The sequence below is a fragment of the Amphibalanus amphitrite genome, unplaced genomic scaffold (genome assembly GCF_019059575.1).
Source record: "Amphibalanus amphitrite isolate SeventyFive unplaced genomic scaffold, NRLGWU_Aamphi_draft 000192F_arrow, whole genome shotgun sequence".
Lineage (NCBI taxonomy): Eukaryota > Metazoa > Arthropoda > Thecostraca > Balanomorpha > Balanidae > Amphibalanus > Amphibalanus amphitrite.
This window is the reverse complement of record NW_024881687.1, coordinates 125,403-142,651: the sequence shown is the minus strand read 5'-3', so window position 1 is coordinate 142,651 and position 17,249 is coordinate 125,403. Positions and strand designations below refer to the sequence as shown.

Sequence of the window (17,249 nt, the reverse complement as noted above, 5' to 3'; positions counted from 1 at the left end):
GGTACATCAGTCTTTGTTAAGTTTTTTTTTTTTAGAAGTTTCATTGTTGATTTCGTTGATTGTTGGAGTAGTCATATGTTAAAATGTTTATAGAATATCGGGAACCAATGAGCGTCGTACGTTTTTCGCGATATTAGTTTAGGCCAGTCTGTCATCTCTGTATGGCTACAATGTTATAAGGTATTAATTGATCGAATTTTGCGATGTGTAGCTGGTAACCGCTGTTTTTACACAAGTTTAATTGCGTTAAATTTTTTATACCATATCCCTGGTACAAGATATGACGCTTATCCTGTTTCCTCTATCTTGTCACAATATTTGCAATATACTTATATATGCTTATATATGCAACAAGCTTCGCTTAGCGGTGGCTCTGTCCTTGTGAATCCTTCCCATCAAAAGGTTCGGACTAAATTTATAAAAAAAAAAAAAAAAAAAAAATACTTACATAGTAACTGACGGTCTACTATTTGGCCCGTTGATCCATTGTTCTCGCTGATCAGCTTCTTGTTTAAGCGTCTGCTTGTTTCTGGTGGGATGTGCGTGCTATTTTTATTATTATTTGGTGCTTGGGGCATTAGTACTCGATTTGGTTTACTCCAGGTCCGACTATACATGCGAGGATTTGCTTCTGTGTTGTCAGTTTTCGAACTCTTGCACATCTTGCATACGAGTTCTAGTAGCGCGTTTCCGTGCCGCTGTTACAATGCCCAACGACGATAAATTAGGCATGAGCTGACGTAGATGAAATAATTCCTCTCAGATCTGGCGTTACATTCGCTGATGTATGTGCCTTGAAAGGAGCCAAATTGGAAATTGTATGGCCGGAGTGTCATGCCTTTTTGTGGTTGTGACTTGAACTTTGAAGTGTGTACAGTAAGATCCGCTTTGACAATATGGTTTCGACATCAACGCGCTCATTCGCTCAGTACATTCCAAGCTACTTCTCAATAAACTATCGTGACCACAGCATTGCTGGTTATTTTGCCTTACATATGCTGCATGTCTTCTTTGAGCCTTATTCATCAATTTGCCAAAAAAATATGTAACTTTTATCAGCTCCAGAGGCTGCCATTATCATTTGTGGGTGCGAGTGGCTAAGCCTGATGATCTGATCGTATCTTGCGATCATCGAGAGACGAGATAATGAACATGGTCGTGCCGCTGCCGCTGTGACATCGGCTAATGGCCGGTAATCAAAGGACAAATTTGAATGTACTTATTTACCCCCCACAAGTGGAATGGATCATCCGTCTAGCAAAATTTGTGCCGGTGTTCATGCGCTGGTCTTAGGAGCCCGGCCCGGCCAACTGGCACGCACGCAAAAGAGGGCGGAAAATAGTGGGTATGGGAGATCGCGTTGTACTTGTATGGAGAGATACACAATGCCCCGCAAATTCGTTATAGGCTAGCATCTAAATGGCCATTATATGGATAAATCGCAGGCATGTAAAATCACTGATAAATCATTGCCGATTTTGAGCAATGATCTATCTACTTCATGTTTGAGCTTTGAATGTTCAATGGTTTCCGTATGATATAAGTTCTATCATAAAAAGTGAATCGGGAATTAGATTAAGGCATCTATTTTCTCATTGTGGGAGTATTTAATAAGGATATCTTCGATCCTCGAACAAAAGTTTTAATGACGTCATTTAAGTAAGCTATGATCTCTGAGAAAGGCTTTTATTTGGAAAACCTTGCAATTAGTGACATTTATGGCGCATTGACGCTTGCGTTGCGTCATGGCGCTTTTGTTGTTGGCAGATTAGGGACCTTCGTATTTAATTTTGCATATTTTCTGGCTAGACAAGAATATTTCGAATTTGTTTCCCATCCTCTAAATTCCTGACGAAATTCGACTATATGTTGAAGTCAAGTTGAAGTGTCTTTTGAGGAATGTTTGCTGTAAGACAGCCTGAAACTAGGCACCCATCTCAATCTCAATCTGCATCAGACCAAGTGACCTACCACTTCAAGTTTGATTTCGTTCTTACAAAATTCAAGGTAAGTGAATGCTGAAACATGTTAACGATGCATGATATGATAAATATCAAGCATTTTTCTATCTCTTTATCAGTGCTTCAACCAATGATGTATGAAAATAACATAATATTAAAGTAAGGTTGTTTTGATGTTTCCGTGAGGTTTTGATAAAGGCATGTATTCTTAAGGCTAATAAGTTAGAGTTTCTTCAGAGACAGAATGACCTCATTATTGTGAAATATTGCCAAAAAATGTACGTACCTAGTGAGAAGTGTAAGAACTAACAGTGTCAATCCTGCCAAATTCTGCAATATGTATGCTTGGCTTGCATACAATCAAATTGAATAAAATAAGATATTGATATCTTACATGTTTAAAGCTGTTTGCTTTAAAAACCTTAATAAGTAGCCATGCTTCATGTATAGCTCATTTGATGGATGGATCATGTATTAGCTTCCCTCCTGCCTCCTGGTGAACAAAACAAATAGGTATAGAAAATGTAACTTTGTCAACAATGAAGAGTGTTATAGGTGCTACAATCTCCTCAACAATCCTGCATGGATATGAAAAATGGCACAAAATGAAAGAACCAGTCACACTCACACTCAGATTCACTTTGATCATGATGTTGACATTTCCTACTCCATGCTCCATAGATCTGTTTGTTTGTAAAAATTTGCTAATGGTTAATATTTATCCCACATTTTCTTCATGCTCAATCTGCAGCTAAAATAAAACAGTGAAGGTGTAGATTTAGCAAAGAGAAAAATGGTACATTTATTCATGAATGAGCTTTTAAACCAATTAAGGATGGAAAACAAGTGTGAAATGGGTGTAAGTTTCTACCAACCTTTCCCACTTCTCATACTTTTTCCTGCCATTCTTCGACTCTTCATGTTAAGTTATTCATATTTCTAACCAGCCTTGTGGTTCTGGTGTGAAATATACCTACCATATCCTGGCATTGCCTTGAATCTGGAATTGGATAATCCCAGACAATAGACCAAGCACAAAAAATTGATGGAGCTTCATCAAACACTAAAAGCCATAAGCTTACTACATGATGCAGTTGCCATTGATGAAGCTGCATGAAAATGGAATGATTCATTAGCTTACCTGATACTTAATGCCATTAGATGTCTGTTGGAACAAAGTAGACCAGCTGGAAGATATTAGGCTTCTTATTTACTCATTTCTGCATTAAAGCCTCTGAATGCATTAATAAATATCCATTCATTTTGCTCTAAGTTTAGTCGATAGAGGAGTGTTCATCATCTACTTCATTCATAGGGAAAATTCTCATTAGATTCAATCATTCAATGCTGCCAGCTGCTGATGCGTTTAGCCAGTTCCATTTAAAGCAATTTAAACTGAGTTTATATGTGCCAACTGCCAATATTTGCCCTTTTCACATCCTATTACAATCTAATTTGTGATCAAAACCTCTTTGAAACATTGTGTTAACCCACTATTTTCCATTCACCCCTCAATGCCTCTGGCTCGGACGGATGCAGCGATGACGTAGCTGTTCCGTGAGACGCGGTCATCCCAGTGCTGCCGCCGCCGCCGGGACGGTCTGTCGGCACCGCCAGGATGACGACCCCCGAGTTCCTGCCGCTTTGCGACGTGCTGTTCAACATCATCAGCCTGGCGTCCTATTTCTGCGACGTGGTGTTCGACGTGGTGACCATCTACACGCTGCTCGACCACCAGGAGCTGGTGTGGTTCGCGCTGGCGTTGATTGCCGTCACCGTGTCGCTCGTCTCGTGCCAGGTGAGCCGGCAGACCGCCGTCAGTGGGAGCGGTGCTACAACAATGGATTGGGGCGGCGCTGCTGTTATAGTTAACACTTTAGGTCGTCACAGACTGCAATGAGCATTGATAAACGATAGCCTATGAAGCGTCCCTACAGCAGCTAGTGTTGGCAGCAGCCGCCTTTTAGAGCTTCGTGTGTCGCAAAATGTATGGTTGAAGAAACTAGACTTTGTTCTGTGCTGGTTTAATCCCAGCATAGCAGAAGCACAGCTCGACCTTTCCTTGCTCTTAAATTCATTGACACCTTACATTCCTGCCCTCTACATGGTGCTTTGTGTATGGCACCATCTGACCTCTGGTCTACCCCCCCCCCCGCTGCAGGTATGCAGCATGAAGTGGTACATCCGCAGCGTGCGCTCCGGCGAGGTGACGCCCAGCTGCGCGCTGCCGGCCGTCGTGGCCGTGCACGCGCTCCAGTGCGGCGCGCTCTGGCGCTACTTCAAACTCTTCATACCCGTAGACCTGCGCTTTGTGAAGCAGGAAGTGCGAGACCTGTGCGTTCTGCGCATGATGCACGGTTTCTGCCAGGCGGCGCCGATGCTGTTGATCCAGCTGTTCCTCATCTGGAGGCTGCTGCCCACCCAGCAGGTGACGGACCTGAACGTGGTCTCCACGGTGCTGTCGCTCTTCAGCGTGTGTTGGGCGCTGGCGTCCTACAACAAGAACGTTCGACAGCACAACATGCACAAGCTGGTGCTGACGTGGCTGGGAGTGATATTCCAGCTGCTCTGGAGGCTGGGCACGGTCACATCGCGCGTGCTGGCGCTCACCGTGTACGCCACCCTGTTCAACTACTGGGTGTTTTTGGTGATTGGCCTGCACTGGCTCACCATGTTCTTGTGGCTGATCAGCCCGAAAAACGTCTTCCACGGTGAGAGCATCACCAAGGCCAAGAAGATCGTGTTCGCGGCGGCAATCGCGTACGTGTACACGTTCTGCTACATCAACTTCCAGGAGAGCAAGTCGCGACAGAAGATGATGATCTTCTACAGCGTGATGCTGCTGGAGAACACGCTACTCGTGTCGGTGTGGATGGCTGTGCTGCGGGAGGAGACGGTGTGGTATCACTACGTCATCCTCGTCACCGTGTTCGCCTCCTTCCTGGTCGGCATCCTCTTCATGATGTTGTACTACCAGTACTTCCACATCAACAAGCTCAACTACGCGCGGTCGGTGGTGGATAAGGCGTGTGCCCAGTGCCAGGGCGGCAGCTGCTCTGAGCACAAACCCAAGGAGAATCTGTACGCCAACCTCACCACTGAGCTTGGCGGTAGGAGGAGCGTGCCTCCCCCGGCGCACCAGCCGCCGCCCGACTACGCGCGCCTCAACGGGCAGCACAACCACGTCATCGGCGTGTTCAACTGCCGCTTCAACCCGGCCATGATGAAGCGCAAGAAGAAGAAGCCGACGACGTTCGTTCCGCCGCCGCCGGTGACGGTGCTGCCCTCGGTGGCGTTCTGGCGGCGTCCGCTGCCGCGGCCCGGCGTCGGCTCCGACCACGAGGGAAGCACCGTCAGCTCGCGGGTCAACATCCAGCAGAAGCTGCAGGAGAAGAAGCAGCAGCAGCTGGCCGAGCTGCGCGTCATCGAGGAGGAAATCAAACAGGGCAAGCTGGCGCGGCCGCGGCCGGCTGAGATCTACGACACGGGCGCGCTGCGGCAGCCCATCCCGCCGCAGAAGCGGCCGCCCTGGATCAGTCCTGTGCCGGCAGCGCGCAGCCGTACGCCGGAGGTGCTGCTGGCGCCGCACTTCCTCCACTCGCGCGTCTACCAGGAGCCGGACGGGTGGGCGGCGGCCGCCGCGCTCGAGCGCCGCCTCCCCGACGACGACGCCGATGCCGACGAGGTGACGGTCGACCCGACTGGCGGCGGCGGCGGCGGCGGCGGCCGACGGCGCGGGCGGCGCGCCGGCCGACTGCCCGACCGCGCCGCCGCCTACAAGAGCTACCGGGTGCCGTCGGATGTGGACAGCCAGATCAGCCTGCCGCGCTCGTACACACTGCCGCGCGAGTTCCGCTACTACCGGCAGAACCGCGCCAGGAAGCCGCTCAGGCCCGGCCAGTACGTGTCGTCAAACTCCAGCGACGGTGAGTAGCTCGACTGGGCGATTATTGAAAGTGAAAAGGAGGCTTTTCGGATGTAGCATTTGTGTGTGTGTGTGTGTTTTTTTTTTTTTTTTTGATAATAGTGTTGCATTGATTTCGTTTCTTGTCGTAGCTCTAAAAAGCTACACAAGATTTATTTTTCATGTTTGTAGACGTCGCTTCACCCTGCATTTACTGGGCTTAGTGAAACTCAAGTTATTGGTGGCCTGTTGAGTTGTATGCAATCCCAATTACCTACCAGATATAAACTCATCCCCAGAGATGATAAACTTTTTCGTGATAACAAAAAAAGACTCAAAGTTAGATGCCGATTTCAGGTATTTGGAGGCTGTAAGTGTTATTATGGAACACGTTCGTGCTCCATAATTATTATTGTGATAGACGAAGCGAATTGTTGATCTGCAAACAACCTGTCAGCCAGGCGCCAGCGCAGTAAGCCATAAGTTGTACGCAACTGTTTGAGAGCGATCCAAACGGTTCATGACAATCCACACTGCACCGTGTATGACCAGCTGCTTACCCCTCCCCTCCGCTTCACAGGCGACGTCGACTCGGAGAACGAGGCCGACAATGAGACGATGCTGCGGAACAGTATGTTACTGCACCAGCAGGCGACCCGGCCGCGACCCTACTTACCGCGCCGGCACGTTGGAGGCTACACCCAGCACGAGACTCAGCTCTGAGCGTCCGCTCCCGGCGCGGGATGAGCGACAGTGTGTGGCGGGCTGAGCCACCCAGCCGCCGAGCACGGGTCCAGGCGGCGCCCTGGTCTGTCTGTCGTCATGGTGAACCAGTGACGTCACGGGCCGGCGTGAGGCGGCAGCGGCGCCGCCGGCTCGGCGGGCTTTGTTACGGCCAGAGGTGCGAGTGTAGCGCGGTGCTTGTTGGATATTTTGGAGGCTGAGTTGAAACTGTTTTGCACATTCTCAGCAGTCGGCAGCTGGTGTATAGTGGCTTGCGCCATATGCGGCGTATGTGACGGCGCTTGGCGTAGACGTATATATTTATTATAGGTACTCATGATCTGGCGCACACGCGTACTGTGTTCGCATTTAGGTGGCATTTGACTCTATTTTTGCCTGTCTGCGTTGGATTGGACGTTGGTCAGCAATCGATGTTCTACGCAATTTAAATATGCATCATGTTGGTGTGTGAATGAGTGCGCGGGTGAGTGAGTTGAACATGACATCCATATCTATCTTTCGATGCGTCTTTCCCCGATACTCTTGCTCAGATCGGTCCGAAAGATGGTGCAGTATTTTCAATGCCGATGTTTTTTACGCGCCCTTTGCTCGTGCCACTGTGTATACTGGTCCACATGGGCTCAACGACGCATCCTGATGATGCTTGCTACCAAAACCAGTGCCTGTTTTTATTGCTCGTGTTGTGCGTAGTGTGTGTAATGTGCCAATCTTCTGCCGCAGTGCCAAGCGCCGATGCGGTTTTAGTGCCCATTCCTGCTCGGTGGCGACCGCTGGTGCGGCGCCGCGCGTGTTTACCGTCTCATTCCGTCCGATGCTCATGTTGCAGCCATCTCCGTCCGATATTTTCGGCAGTGTTTTCTGACCGGCCCGTGTGAGCGCTACCCAGTTCTTCCGTCCGTCAGTACCGGTATACTGAGCCGTGCGGTCCCCCGTGGCCCGTGCGGCGCGGAGCAGTCGAAACTGTACCACATCCGTCCATGGATAGATCTGAGTCACCGACAGACCGGGTCCCGGCGCTTCCGAAAATGACTCTGGATGAACACATGTCCATTTTGTATAATAAAGCAGCTGGATGATGGCCATTGAGTGGTTTGTGGCGAGAAAATTTTTTGAGAACAGTCATCGGGCCAAATGTCCTCGAAACGGCTATACGGCTAGGTGTCGTGGACGCCAATGATATCCTTACGTATTGTTTACTATTCGCTGTGCTTCAAATTGTAAACTTAGTGCTGCTAGTAAACTAAGTCTGCTAAACACTAAAAATCGCGTTCACTGCTCGTATTTAGCATACAGAAATCACAAAAAGATCATGACATTACACCATCCCACGAGAGCATTCTACACAAGTCACGTTGGTTCTCATCACAGACGTCCCAGGCTCGCAAACTCCATTCCAAGAACCATTCAAGCCTCGCAAAAGAAGCGTTCATGGTTCACACACGCACAAAACACGAGGCGGTACACCTAGCACATTCAATTTCACATAAAGTGACTGCCACATAACCACCCATGCTCCAGCTATCCCAAGATCACGCGGTATCCAGAGGTTTGTTCGCCTTGGCCTTGAGTCGACTGCCAGCTAGCTGCTGCCGCTGTCGCTCAGCGCTCGCCACCCGCTCGGCGTGCAGCCTCTCGGCCAGGTCAAGTTCTGAGGTCAGTTGCACCACCCGCTCCTGTAACACGGCACACGACAGGTCGAACACGGGTAGCTTGTGGTCATGCGAGCGAGGCAGTGCCTGGAATCACAGCTCTATCATGTAGTTGCCTACGCATGTAACGAGCCGCGCAGAGCCAACGAGACTAAAGCTGAGGTGATTGCCCTAACAAACTATTTAAAATTGAGGAACATTTCTAACGATACCGGTTCATTCCGTCAAAACGCTCAAAATCTAGCAGCGAAAACACATGCGAAACGATTCAAAAACATGGTAATCACGACACTAACCATATCATACTTATTTCACTGGTTATCAACCTGCGGGTTGTGATTTCACAGTAAACAATACTAGTGGATGGGCGAGATACGCCTCACCAGTCACCACGCACCCACAGCAAACTAATAAATCAAAACCTGCATACGATCGTTTACATGTGACTCTCTGAGCACACGTACCATGAGTCGCCTCTGTTTGTCAGCGCGGCGCACCTGGTTGACCAGGGCTGGGGCAGGCTGTCCGTCCGTGTAGCTGAAGTCGGGGCCGTCGGTCAGGACGCCTCGCCACGTGGGGTTCACTGGCATCTTCTGCCTGAAAGATACGAGCGTTCACTGATGATTCTCAGCGTAGTAGATGCTGGTACTATATAATACTGAACGAGGCCGGTGTAAATAAATTTTCAAGACCGAGGTCCTTACTGGATTTTTGAACGAGGCCGAAGGCCGAGTTCAAAAATCAGTAAGGACTGAGGTCTTGAAAATTTATCACCGGCCGAGTTTGGTATGTATTTTACTGTATGCCAACAATAAATTTATTTTCTGGATCGAAGCTCTTAGCCGACTTAGGAACGAGACCATCCCAAAATGTTGGCTTTAGCATAGCTTTAGTGCATTCTGGTAATGCATTTTTGACCGTGGTCAATTTGCTTACACCAGTTATTACCACACCCCTCTGGCTAATGTATTTGAATAGGCCAGGCATACAGTAAAATCCAAACCGATTGAGATTCAACTAGCCACGCGAATACCGAGGTTTCGTCGTACACCAGCACTTCACACTAAGCCATTGCCAAGGCTGTCATCGCCATTTAGCGAATCATTGTCACAGACCGTTAGCCCACACAGGTGGCTTAGAAGCTGTTACTTAACCCGCGCCCCACTGGGGTCTGCGTATAACACGCCCTACTGGGGGGGGGGGGCTATTCATAGCCCCCCCCCTCCTAACTCCGAAACTACTGGGCCGATCGTCAAAATTCAAACGGCGTCTGATAGCCCCGGAAAAATTGTCGAGTGAAACCTAATTTCATTGACCTCGAGGTCACTGATGACGTCACAGGTCAGGTCAAAATAAAAATTATTAGCATTTTGGCTTCTTCACGTTTTGGGCTCTGGCCGCCGTCTTACAAGTCAGATCAGGCTCATTTTTGGTTCACACACTCGTGAACAGATGCTCTAGATACTCTGAGGGTACCAAACTTGTACTTTGATTTTCAGGTCAAGGTCAGGTCATCACAGGTCACGAAAATAGTATATCATCCGTCGGTCACGTGACACATGTTTTATGGTCCATTTAGGCCAAACATTTCGAATTTGATGTCGTCTGTGTCATTCGAGGTCATTTTGAGTCAAATTTCGCTTAGGTCAGGTCACTTTCAGGTCAAAAAAGGTCAAATTTTGAAGTTAAAATTTTTCAACAAAAAAGGTGTCTATTGGATGCAGTTTGAGCTCCGGAACACGATGGTGCTATTTATATTGGCGTACGATGTCAAATTCGTGCTGAAAAGTTGATTTGAAAAATTAATAATTGATACTTTTTTGCAATAATGCGTATAACTTGGCCATTTTTGAAGATATTTAGCTAAAACTTGCTAAAATAAGTCATAATAATGCGTTCTATCACATATATTCCGGTTTTTTCGAAAAGTCAAAAAATTTTTGAAAAAATGTAAAAATATAAATTTTGAATTTTTTTATATCAATTTTTCGAAATTTTCAAAATTTCGAAAATCCGAGATAGCAGTTTGATAGCGCAGTCTATTCTGAGTCCTCTCATGCAAAGAAATTGGATCTAGCTTAAAAACTGAGCTCTTGGGAGCGATTGCCGTGGTTCAATGTTTTGCGTCGAAATCGGCCGAACATGACGTCACTCTGACGTCATTTCCGGCCGACCTATGGTAGGTACGAAGTTCAAATTTTGACACAAGGTGTCACATTGATGCAGCCGAAGGTACTGAAAGTTTGGCGTCGATACGTCAAGCGGTTTGGAAGTTATTGCAGAAAAACGGGAGGGGGGGCTATAAATAGCCCCCCCCCCCCAGTGGGGCGCGGGTTAACAAAACTAACAGGACACCACGAAAATCAATTAACAAAGCTGACCAGAGGGAGCCTGGGATACAACATAAATATAAGGCGATTTATTGGTTTAAAAAAACTTACTCTCGTCTCCAGTCCTGTAGTTTGGAGGGAAACGGTTTCGGTTTCGACGGCATTTTCTTATACGTTCTGCAACTTATAACAGAACAGCCTGAAACAGAAATAATGGGTCATATACGTAGGAAGGACTCATTTTGCAAGGAAATAGCACATTTGGGAGCTTATGGAAAGCTAACAGCCTCGCTAATTGAAGACGATAACCATCGCTCAAAACACTCATCTGGCAACAAAATTAGCATCATCGAACTTAACATGCTATGGTGCCAATTTCATCACTCTGCTACCTTTTTCTTGTCGAAGTTATTCACCTAAAACGGACCCTGGCCCCGAGGATTCTGAACTAAAGTGATCACCAATCAATAATAAACCTTTGCACTGTCGGTTTCTCACAAATACCTCGCATAAGGACGGCGGATTGTTAAATGTTATAATATCCTCGGGTTTATCTCATTTACATCATCCCTGTAGCTTTCATGACTTAGAATGCAATAAAAATAAAACGGATTTGTGGTTACGGATTTTTAGGACGGTCAACAAAGGACCTGTAGGAAATCCGGTCATTTGCTTCTCCCTTACACCAACCATGTAGCTTTTAGCTCATCCTGGCACCACATGCTTAATCAGTTCGCAGGGTATACTTCTTGTTCACCCACAGTTTGTCGAGACGGTTCTTGAATGTGTTCAAGATCGGTGCCGCGACGACATCTGCAGGGAGACTGTTCCAGCTGTCCACTATGCGATGACAAAAAGAGGTCTGGCAAAGCTGGGAGTTCACTCGTCTCTTCTTCAGTTTCAGATGGTGACCACGCGTTCGATCTGAGGTGTCAAGCTGCAGGAGGTCGGCTACTTTCACTCTCAGGCATCCTGTCAGCATATTCTGGTACGCCATTATCATATCTCCTCTCATCCTTCATATAGTACATGGAGGGGAGGTCCAAGGCTCGAAGTCGATCCTGGTACTGAAGGTTACGCAATGGACGAACCAGCTTATGTAGTAGCTCTTCTTTGGACCCTCTCAATGGCATCCTGGTCCGATCTGAATGTAGGTCCCCACACCACATTTGCATACTCAAGGTGAGGACGCACCAGAGTCCGGTAGAGGAGAGGCAAATAATGACTGTTTAGGGCTTTGAAAGCCCTCTTCACCAGTCCAAGAGCTCTGTTCGCACGACCCACGGCGGCCGCCACCTGTTCATGAAACTTAAGGTCTTCATCAATGACGAGTCCAAGGTCCTTCTCCATATGCACCTGAGCTAGTTAGAGTGGAACCGTTCATCAGGTAGCTGAAGTGCTCGTTAGAGGACCCTAGGTGCATCAGCTTACACTTATCTTGGTTAAAGGGGAGCTGCCACCTGTCTGTCAAGCATCCCAAGGCATCAATGTCCTGCTGCAGGAGAGCCTTGTCCTGAAGGGTGGACTTTGAGCAGCCTATCAAGCTTTGACCTGTGACGTCTTTCCCCAGACCATATCAGTCAAGAATGGCAATTAAATGCATGTAAGCGCACATAATCTATGCATCTCTAAACTTTTTGTGTTTAGAAACATACTCATATGTGATGTTTGTCCATGGCTTATGGTGGGTTTATTAGGGTAACAGAAAGGTCATGTCAAGCTCATTAATCTTAGGCGATCTCAGTGGACTTGAGCAGTTTTATATCTTTTGGGTTACCCAGTTTTTTAGCTATCCTCTTGTCCAGCAAAGGTTTAGGCATCTTCAATTGGCATATTATATTGTTGGCAATGGCAGAAATAAATGAACTACAGGCTTAATTCACAAATTATCAGCTAATTTACATATATTATGCTTACTATTAGGAGTTCTTGAGAATAATGGTGAAATAATTTGAGAGTGAGGGACCAGCACTCCGCTCCTCCTCAATGCAACTTCAAAGAACATTTTCTTCGGTTACGCAATCTGAAACAAACATGCAACAAATTGTTATGGCAAAGAACATAACTTGACCCCTCAAGACCTCAACCTAGCAAATCCTGGCATGACGTAATATTTTGATTCCAAACTCCACGACATTACTCCGACTGGATGTCAGTTTGTTGTCTTCATTATTGCTCCCATTATTACAGACATCAATAGGTGGGAGCAAGGCTATATAAACTGGTGGGAGCATGTTCACCACTGATTCCATGAAAAGCAAAGAATTACATTTCAATTTAAGGCAAGTGGTCAGGCATGACCAAGGCTATATAAACCGCATGACATTAATGATAAACTATGCGGCTGAATAATCACAATCCGGAACCAACATTTTTAAGTTACCTAAAAAAGGGCCGAGAAATATACGTAATGCACACTCCTAATGATAATTAAATGCGAGGAAAATAATTTTTCTCGTCCCATCTTATGCATGTTCATTTTCGACGATAACTCAGGATGTGCAGTAAGGCCTCAGAATTATCCAATCACATCATACCGTCAGAAAAATGACGTCATACAAACAGCTCGAAGCTGCTGAAAGCTGCTGCTAGCAGCTCATTAAAATATTTTTGGCGCATGAAAGACAAAATACGGCGCAGTGAGCCTGCCGTGCGGGCAACGCGTGTCCGGACGAAATTTCGTCTGACATTTTTTCGTCGGACAGTTTTTCGTCCGCAGATTTTCGTCCGACATTTTTTCGTCTCGCATTTTTTCGTCTGTACATTTTTTCGTCTGTGCATTTTTTCGTCTGTACATTTTTTCGTCTGTACATTTTTTCGTCCGGACATTTTTTCGTTCGTATATTTTTTCGTCTGTACATATTTTCGTCCGGACATTTTTTCGTTCAATAAATTTTACGTCTGTGCACCCAAGGTTGAGTGAAAACATACTACAATGCTATTCAACTGTGGAGCCAAATGACGTCATAATAATACTCGGGGCGAAGCAGTGCAGTGCCGAAGGCAATGCCTTAGGAGAGATTACAGGCAATGGTAAGTCAAATATTTTTAGGTTAAGTGGTTGTGTATCTGGCTTCAGGCCGAAGGCCTGAAGCCTGATGCATAACCACTTAACCTAAAAATATTTGACTTACCATTGCTTGCAATCTATTCATGCAAGTAACTTTTTCCTTATCCCCCGGTAGGCAAACATCAGTAGGTATAAGGTTAGGTTAGGTTAGGTTAGGTTAGGTTAGGTTAGGTTAGGTTAGGTTAGGTTAGGTTAGGTTAGGTTAGGTTAGGTTACGTTAAAATTGTAGACGAAAAATTGAAAAAATGTCCGGACGAAAAAATGTCCGGACGAAAAAACGCACAGACGAAAAAATATACGAACGAAAAAATGTCCGGACGAAAAAATGTACAGACGAAAAAATGTACAGACGAAAAAATGCACAGACGAAAAAATATACAGACGAAAAAATGCGAGACGAAAAAAAGTCGGACGAAAATCTGCGGACGAAAAATTGTCCGACGATGATGATGATGATGATGATGATGATGATGTGGTCGGGCTGTCACCGGTTGCATCGGTAGCCCTATAAACGCGCGTCGGGTGGTGGGAGGTTTCTGGGATATGGTTAGGATGTAACCTGGACAGAATTGGACAAGTCAGCTTCTGTCCGCTCCAGTCCTCTGCTCACCATCCGTCACGGTCACCAGTTTCCTCTTCCTCAGTCTCCAGAGCTTGTAGAGTCCCTCCTTGTTCTTCTCCATCTCTTCCGTGCTTTCATTGAAGAGGAATGTCTTCAGGACTTCTAGTTGGTCTTCTTGGTGTGGACGTTGGAGTGAAGTCATCTTGAGCCGTTCTTCTGCGAGTTTGGTGCACTCAAGCAGGAAGTGGTGCTGGTCTTCCTCCCCATCTCCACACAGGAGACACGTGGTTTCTTCGCCAGTGTGTCTCTTCCTAGTCTCCAGCGGGAGCGTGTTAGATCTGGCCTGGAAGAGTATGATTGACGATGTTGTGTTATCGTAGATCGGATCTTCTTTAATGGCTGTTTTGGCAGATCGGTATACCATTATACTGGACTTGGCCTCGAGCTCTTCTTTCCACTGTTTGTCATCCCACTCTTTCAGGCGTTTCTTCAAGGTAGACTTGTTCATCCTCTCCAGTTCTGCAGCATTTAATCCCACAGCTTCCAGGTACCGTTTCGTTGTCTTCGCCCATGTACTTTTCCGCACTTCTAGTTCTGCTCTGGCGATCCTTCTGATGAGGTCGTTGCTTCCTTGCATCGCGCCTCTCAGGAACTGCAAGTGCCCTTCCATGATCCTGGTCTTCATCAGGGAGGATCCCACCTCACCTCTGAGCGTACAGATCGGCGTGTATCTCGGTGCTCCCAGAATTTGTCTGAACACTCCATTCTCACATACTTGGAGCTTCTTGATGTCTGCGTCCGTAAGGCTCAGGATGCTCGCCCCATGAAGAAACGAAGGGAGCGACAGACATTTCCAATAGCACTTGCCAATCATCAGTTTGTTGCAGCATTTTTGCGTTATTCCGTAGGTCATGTTGGCCAGCTTTTGGGACTTCTGATGCATTACGTTGATGTGTTCCTTGAAGAGCCTTTTCTTGTTTGTGACACAAACTCCCAGGTACTTGATCTGTTGAACCACAGGGATGTCTGCGATGACCTTGGGTTGCTCCTGACAATTGTAGATGATGACCGCGCTCTTGTCTTTGTTTATCTTCAAACCGAACTTGCCACTGATGTCCGCCAGCGTTGTCACTAGGTGCTCTGTCTCCTGTAAAGTCTCAGTTAGGACGAGTCCGTCGTCAGCAAAGAATAACACTGGGATTCGGACAATATCATTTTTGAAGCCCAGTCCCGTATCTGTCAGAGCTTTGGCGATAAGGTATGTTACAATCTTGAAGCTTGTCGTTGACCCATTGCATCCTTGTCGTATTCCTGATGTGACGTCGATGACTGCTTCAGTCCTGTCATTGAGCTTGATTTTCGTTGAGTCTCCCTGGTAGATTTGCGTCGTAGCATCAATGATTTTGGAGTCGATCTTGTAGAACTTCAGGGCTTCTACCATTTCAGCTCTATTAACCGAATCGAAGGCCTTCGAATAGTCAATGGCTGTCACAAACAATGGCTTTTTCCTGCGAAAGCTGTCTTCAACGCAGTAACGCAATAGGAATAAATTGTCTTCAACCTTCCCCCCACTAGTGAAACCTGCTTGTATCTCTAGCATTTCATCATAATACTTTAAGTGACTCTCAATTTTATCCTTCAGAATACTCATGAACAGCTTGTATGATATGTTTGTCAACGCTATGGGACGCAAGTCTTTTGCAGTGGGTTTCTTGATCTTGGGGATCATTTTAGTCTTCGACGTCTTCCACGAATCTGGCTTCGAGTCGGCATCCAGTTGCTGTTGTAGACAGCTTGTTAGGGTATCTAGGCCTTCCTTCGTCATTACGAGTGCTTTGTATAGTTCCGGTTTGAGCAAGTCTGGTCCTGGTGCAGTTTTGTTCTTCAGTCCGGATACTGCTTTTTTCACATCTTCTACTTCAATCTGTGTGGGGTTCATCTGTGATATTTCCTGTCTCACAGGGAGAGCCATATCCATCAACTCTCTCATGTGTCTCGGGAAGTGGGGTCCCTCGTGCACAGTTCTCCTCATGCCTTCTTCATATTCCTTCTTCACATCACTGTTCCATATTTTACTGATCTCGTTTGAGTGCTGCTGGTACACAGTTTTCCAGAATTTCACCAACTCCTCTTCTTCCACTTCTGGTTCCAGTTTCTTGCCTTCATTGTCATACAGTTGGATGTCTTCTTGGTTTCTCTCCTTCTTCCTTAGTTTGTCAATGTTTTCAAACATTGACTTGCTCTTGTTAGCACTGTTCCTGATTTCTTCAGTTGTCTTCTTTTCTGATTTTGTCACAGCCTCTTTCACCATTTCCTGGACCTTCTTTTTCTGTATTTTATACTGTTCATTGAGCAGCTTCTCTTGATCTTTGTCTTTGGTGTTTCGTTTTTCCCGGTTTATGGCCCTGCGTTTCTTGATAGCTTCCCTGATTTTATCTGTGACCCATGGCTTTTCTTTCACCTGTTGCCCTATCAGGCTTTTCTTGCGGTATGTTGCTTTTAACTTGCTGTTGGCCACTTCTGTCATCAGGCCATTGAGCTCCTCTATGTTTGTTATGTTCTCATTTCGGAGCCTTCTCTGCATCTCTTCTCCGAAGAGTTCCAATGAGCCAGCATCTACCTTCCAGAATTCTCTGACACTTGTCGTTCCCTTATTAAAGCTTTGGTTTCTTGTGGGTATTTCCATTCTGACCGAGATCATATGGTGATCTGAGAGGTCAAAAAGCTCCCTCTCTTCATCAATTGTCATGCTCTCAATACGCTGATAGCACCTCCTATTTGCGAGGACATAATCGATTGCACTATTTTGGTCCTGCCTTGACCATGTATATGTACCTTGGCAAAATTCTTCTAGGTTTAGCAGTATCAGTGATGATTTATTTGTCCAGTCTAAGACAATTCTCCCATTTTCATCTTCTCTTTGATAGCCAAGCTGTCCAATGTGTCCGTTCATGTCTCCGAGCAACAATAGAGCCTCATCTTTTGCCATAATTGTTTCAATTATGTTATCAATTTCAGCTTTCATGTTT

The 17,249-nt window shown here is 46.3% G+C and overlaps 2 protein-coding genes across 5 annotated transcripts; one reads left to right on the top strand and one right to left on the bottom strand.

Moving 5' to 3' along the window:
• Window positions 1-1,727: 1,727 nt before the first annotated feature.
• On the top strand, window positions 1,728-7,691 carry LOC122384495. The gene is made up of 4 exons (XM_043371942.1): window positions 1,728-2,007; window positions 3,477-3,759; window positions 4,123-5,887; window positions 6,446-7,691. The coding sequence occupies exons 2-4, from the start codon at window positions 3,580-3,582 to the stop codon at window positions 6,586-6,588; spliced, it is 2,088 nt and encodes a 695-aa protein (XP_043227877.1). The 5' UTR covers window positions 1,728-2,007; window positions 3,477-3,579; the 3' UTR covers window positions 6,589-7,691.
• A 181-nt stretch (window positions 7,692-7,872) lies between these two features.
• On the bottom strand, window positions 7,873-13,273 carry LOC122384496 (39S ribosomal protein L52, mitochondrial-like). 4 transcript variants are annotated; one of them, XM_043371947.1, is made up of 5 exons: window positions 13,222-13,273; window positions 12,506-12,611; window positions 10,700-10,787; window positions 8,723-8,855; window positions 7,873-8,282 (listed from the first exon to the last, which is right to left on the bottom strand). In XM_043371947.1, exons 2-5 carry the CDS (start codon window positions 12,591-12,593, stop codon window positions 8,139-8,141), a joined length of 453 nt encoding a protein of 150 aa, XP_043227882.1. In that variant the 5' UTR covers window positions 12,594-12,611; window positions 13,222-13,273; the 3' UTR covers window positions 7,873-8,138. The 4 variants fall into 4 exon arrangements, with proteins under 4 accessions (XP_043227882.1, XP_043227881.1, XP_043227880.1 ...); XM_043371946.1 differs by lacking the exon at window positions 13,222-13,273 and adding an exon at window positions 12,972-13,214; XM_043371945.1 differs by lacking the exon at window positions 13,222-13,273 and adding an exon at window positions 13,050-13,074.
• Between the last annotated feature and the right edge of the window lie 3,976 nt (window positions 13,274-17,249).

Coding starts and splice junctions, on each gene's coding strand:
- LOC122384496 (XM_043371947.1), bottom strand. CDS start 12,593: ATGTTCTTTGAAGTTGCATTGAGGAGGAGCGGAGTGCTGGTCCCTCAC. Junction 10,788..12,505: donor ATTCTCAAGAACTCCTAATA/GTAAGCATAATA, acceptor TTTCTGTTTCAG/GCTGTTCTGTTATAAGTTGC. Junction 8,856..10,699: donor CTACAGGACTGGAGACGAGA/GTAAGTTTTTTT, acceptor CGTATCTTTCAG/GCAGAAGATGCCAGTGAACC.
- LOC122384495 (XM_043371942.1), top strand. CDS start 3,580: ATGACGACCCCCGAGTTCCTGCCGCTTTGCGACGTGCTGTTCAACATC. Junction 3,760..4,122: donor TGTCGCTCGTCTCGTGCCAG/GTGAGCCGGCAG, acceptor CCCCCGCTGCAG/GTATGCAGCATGAAGTGGTA. Junction 5,888..6,445: donor GTCGTCAAACTCCAGCGACG/GTGAGTAGCTCG, acceptor TCCGCTTCACAG/GCGACGTCGACTCGGAGAAC.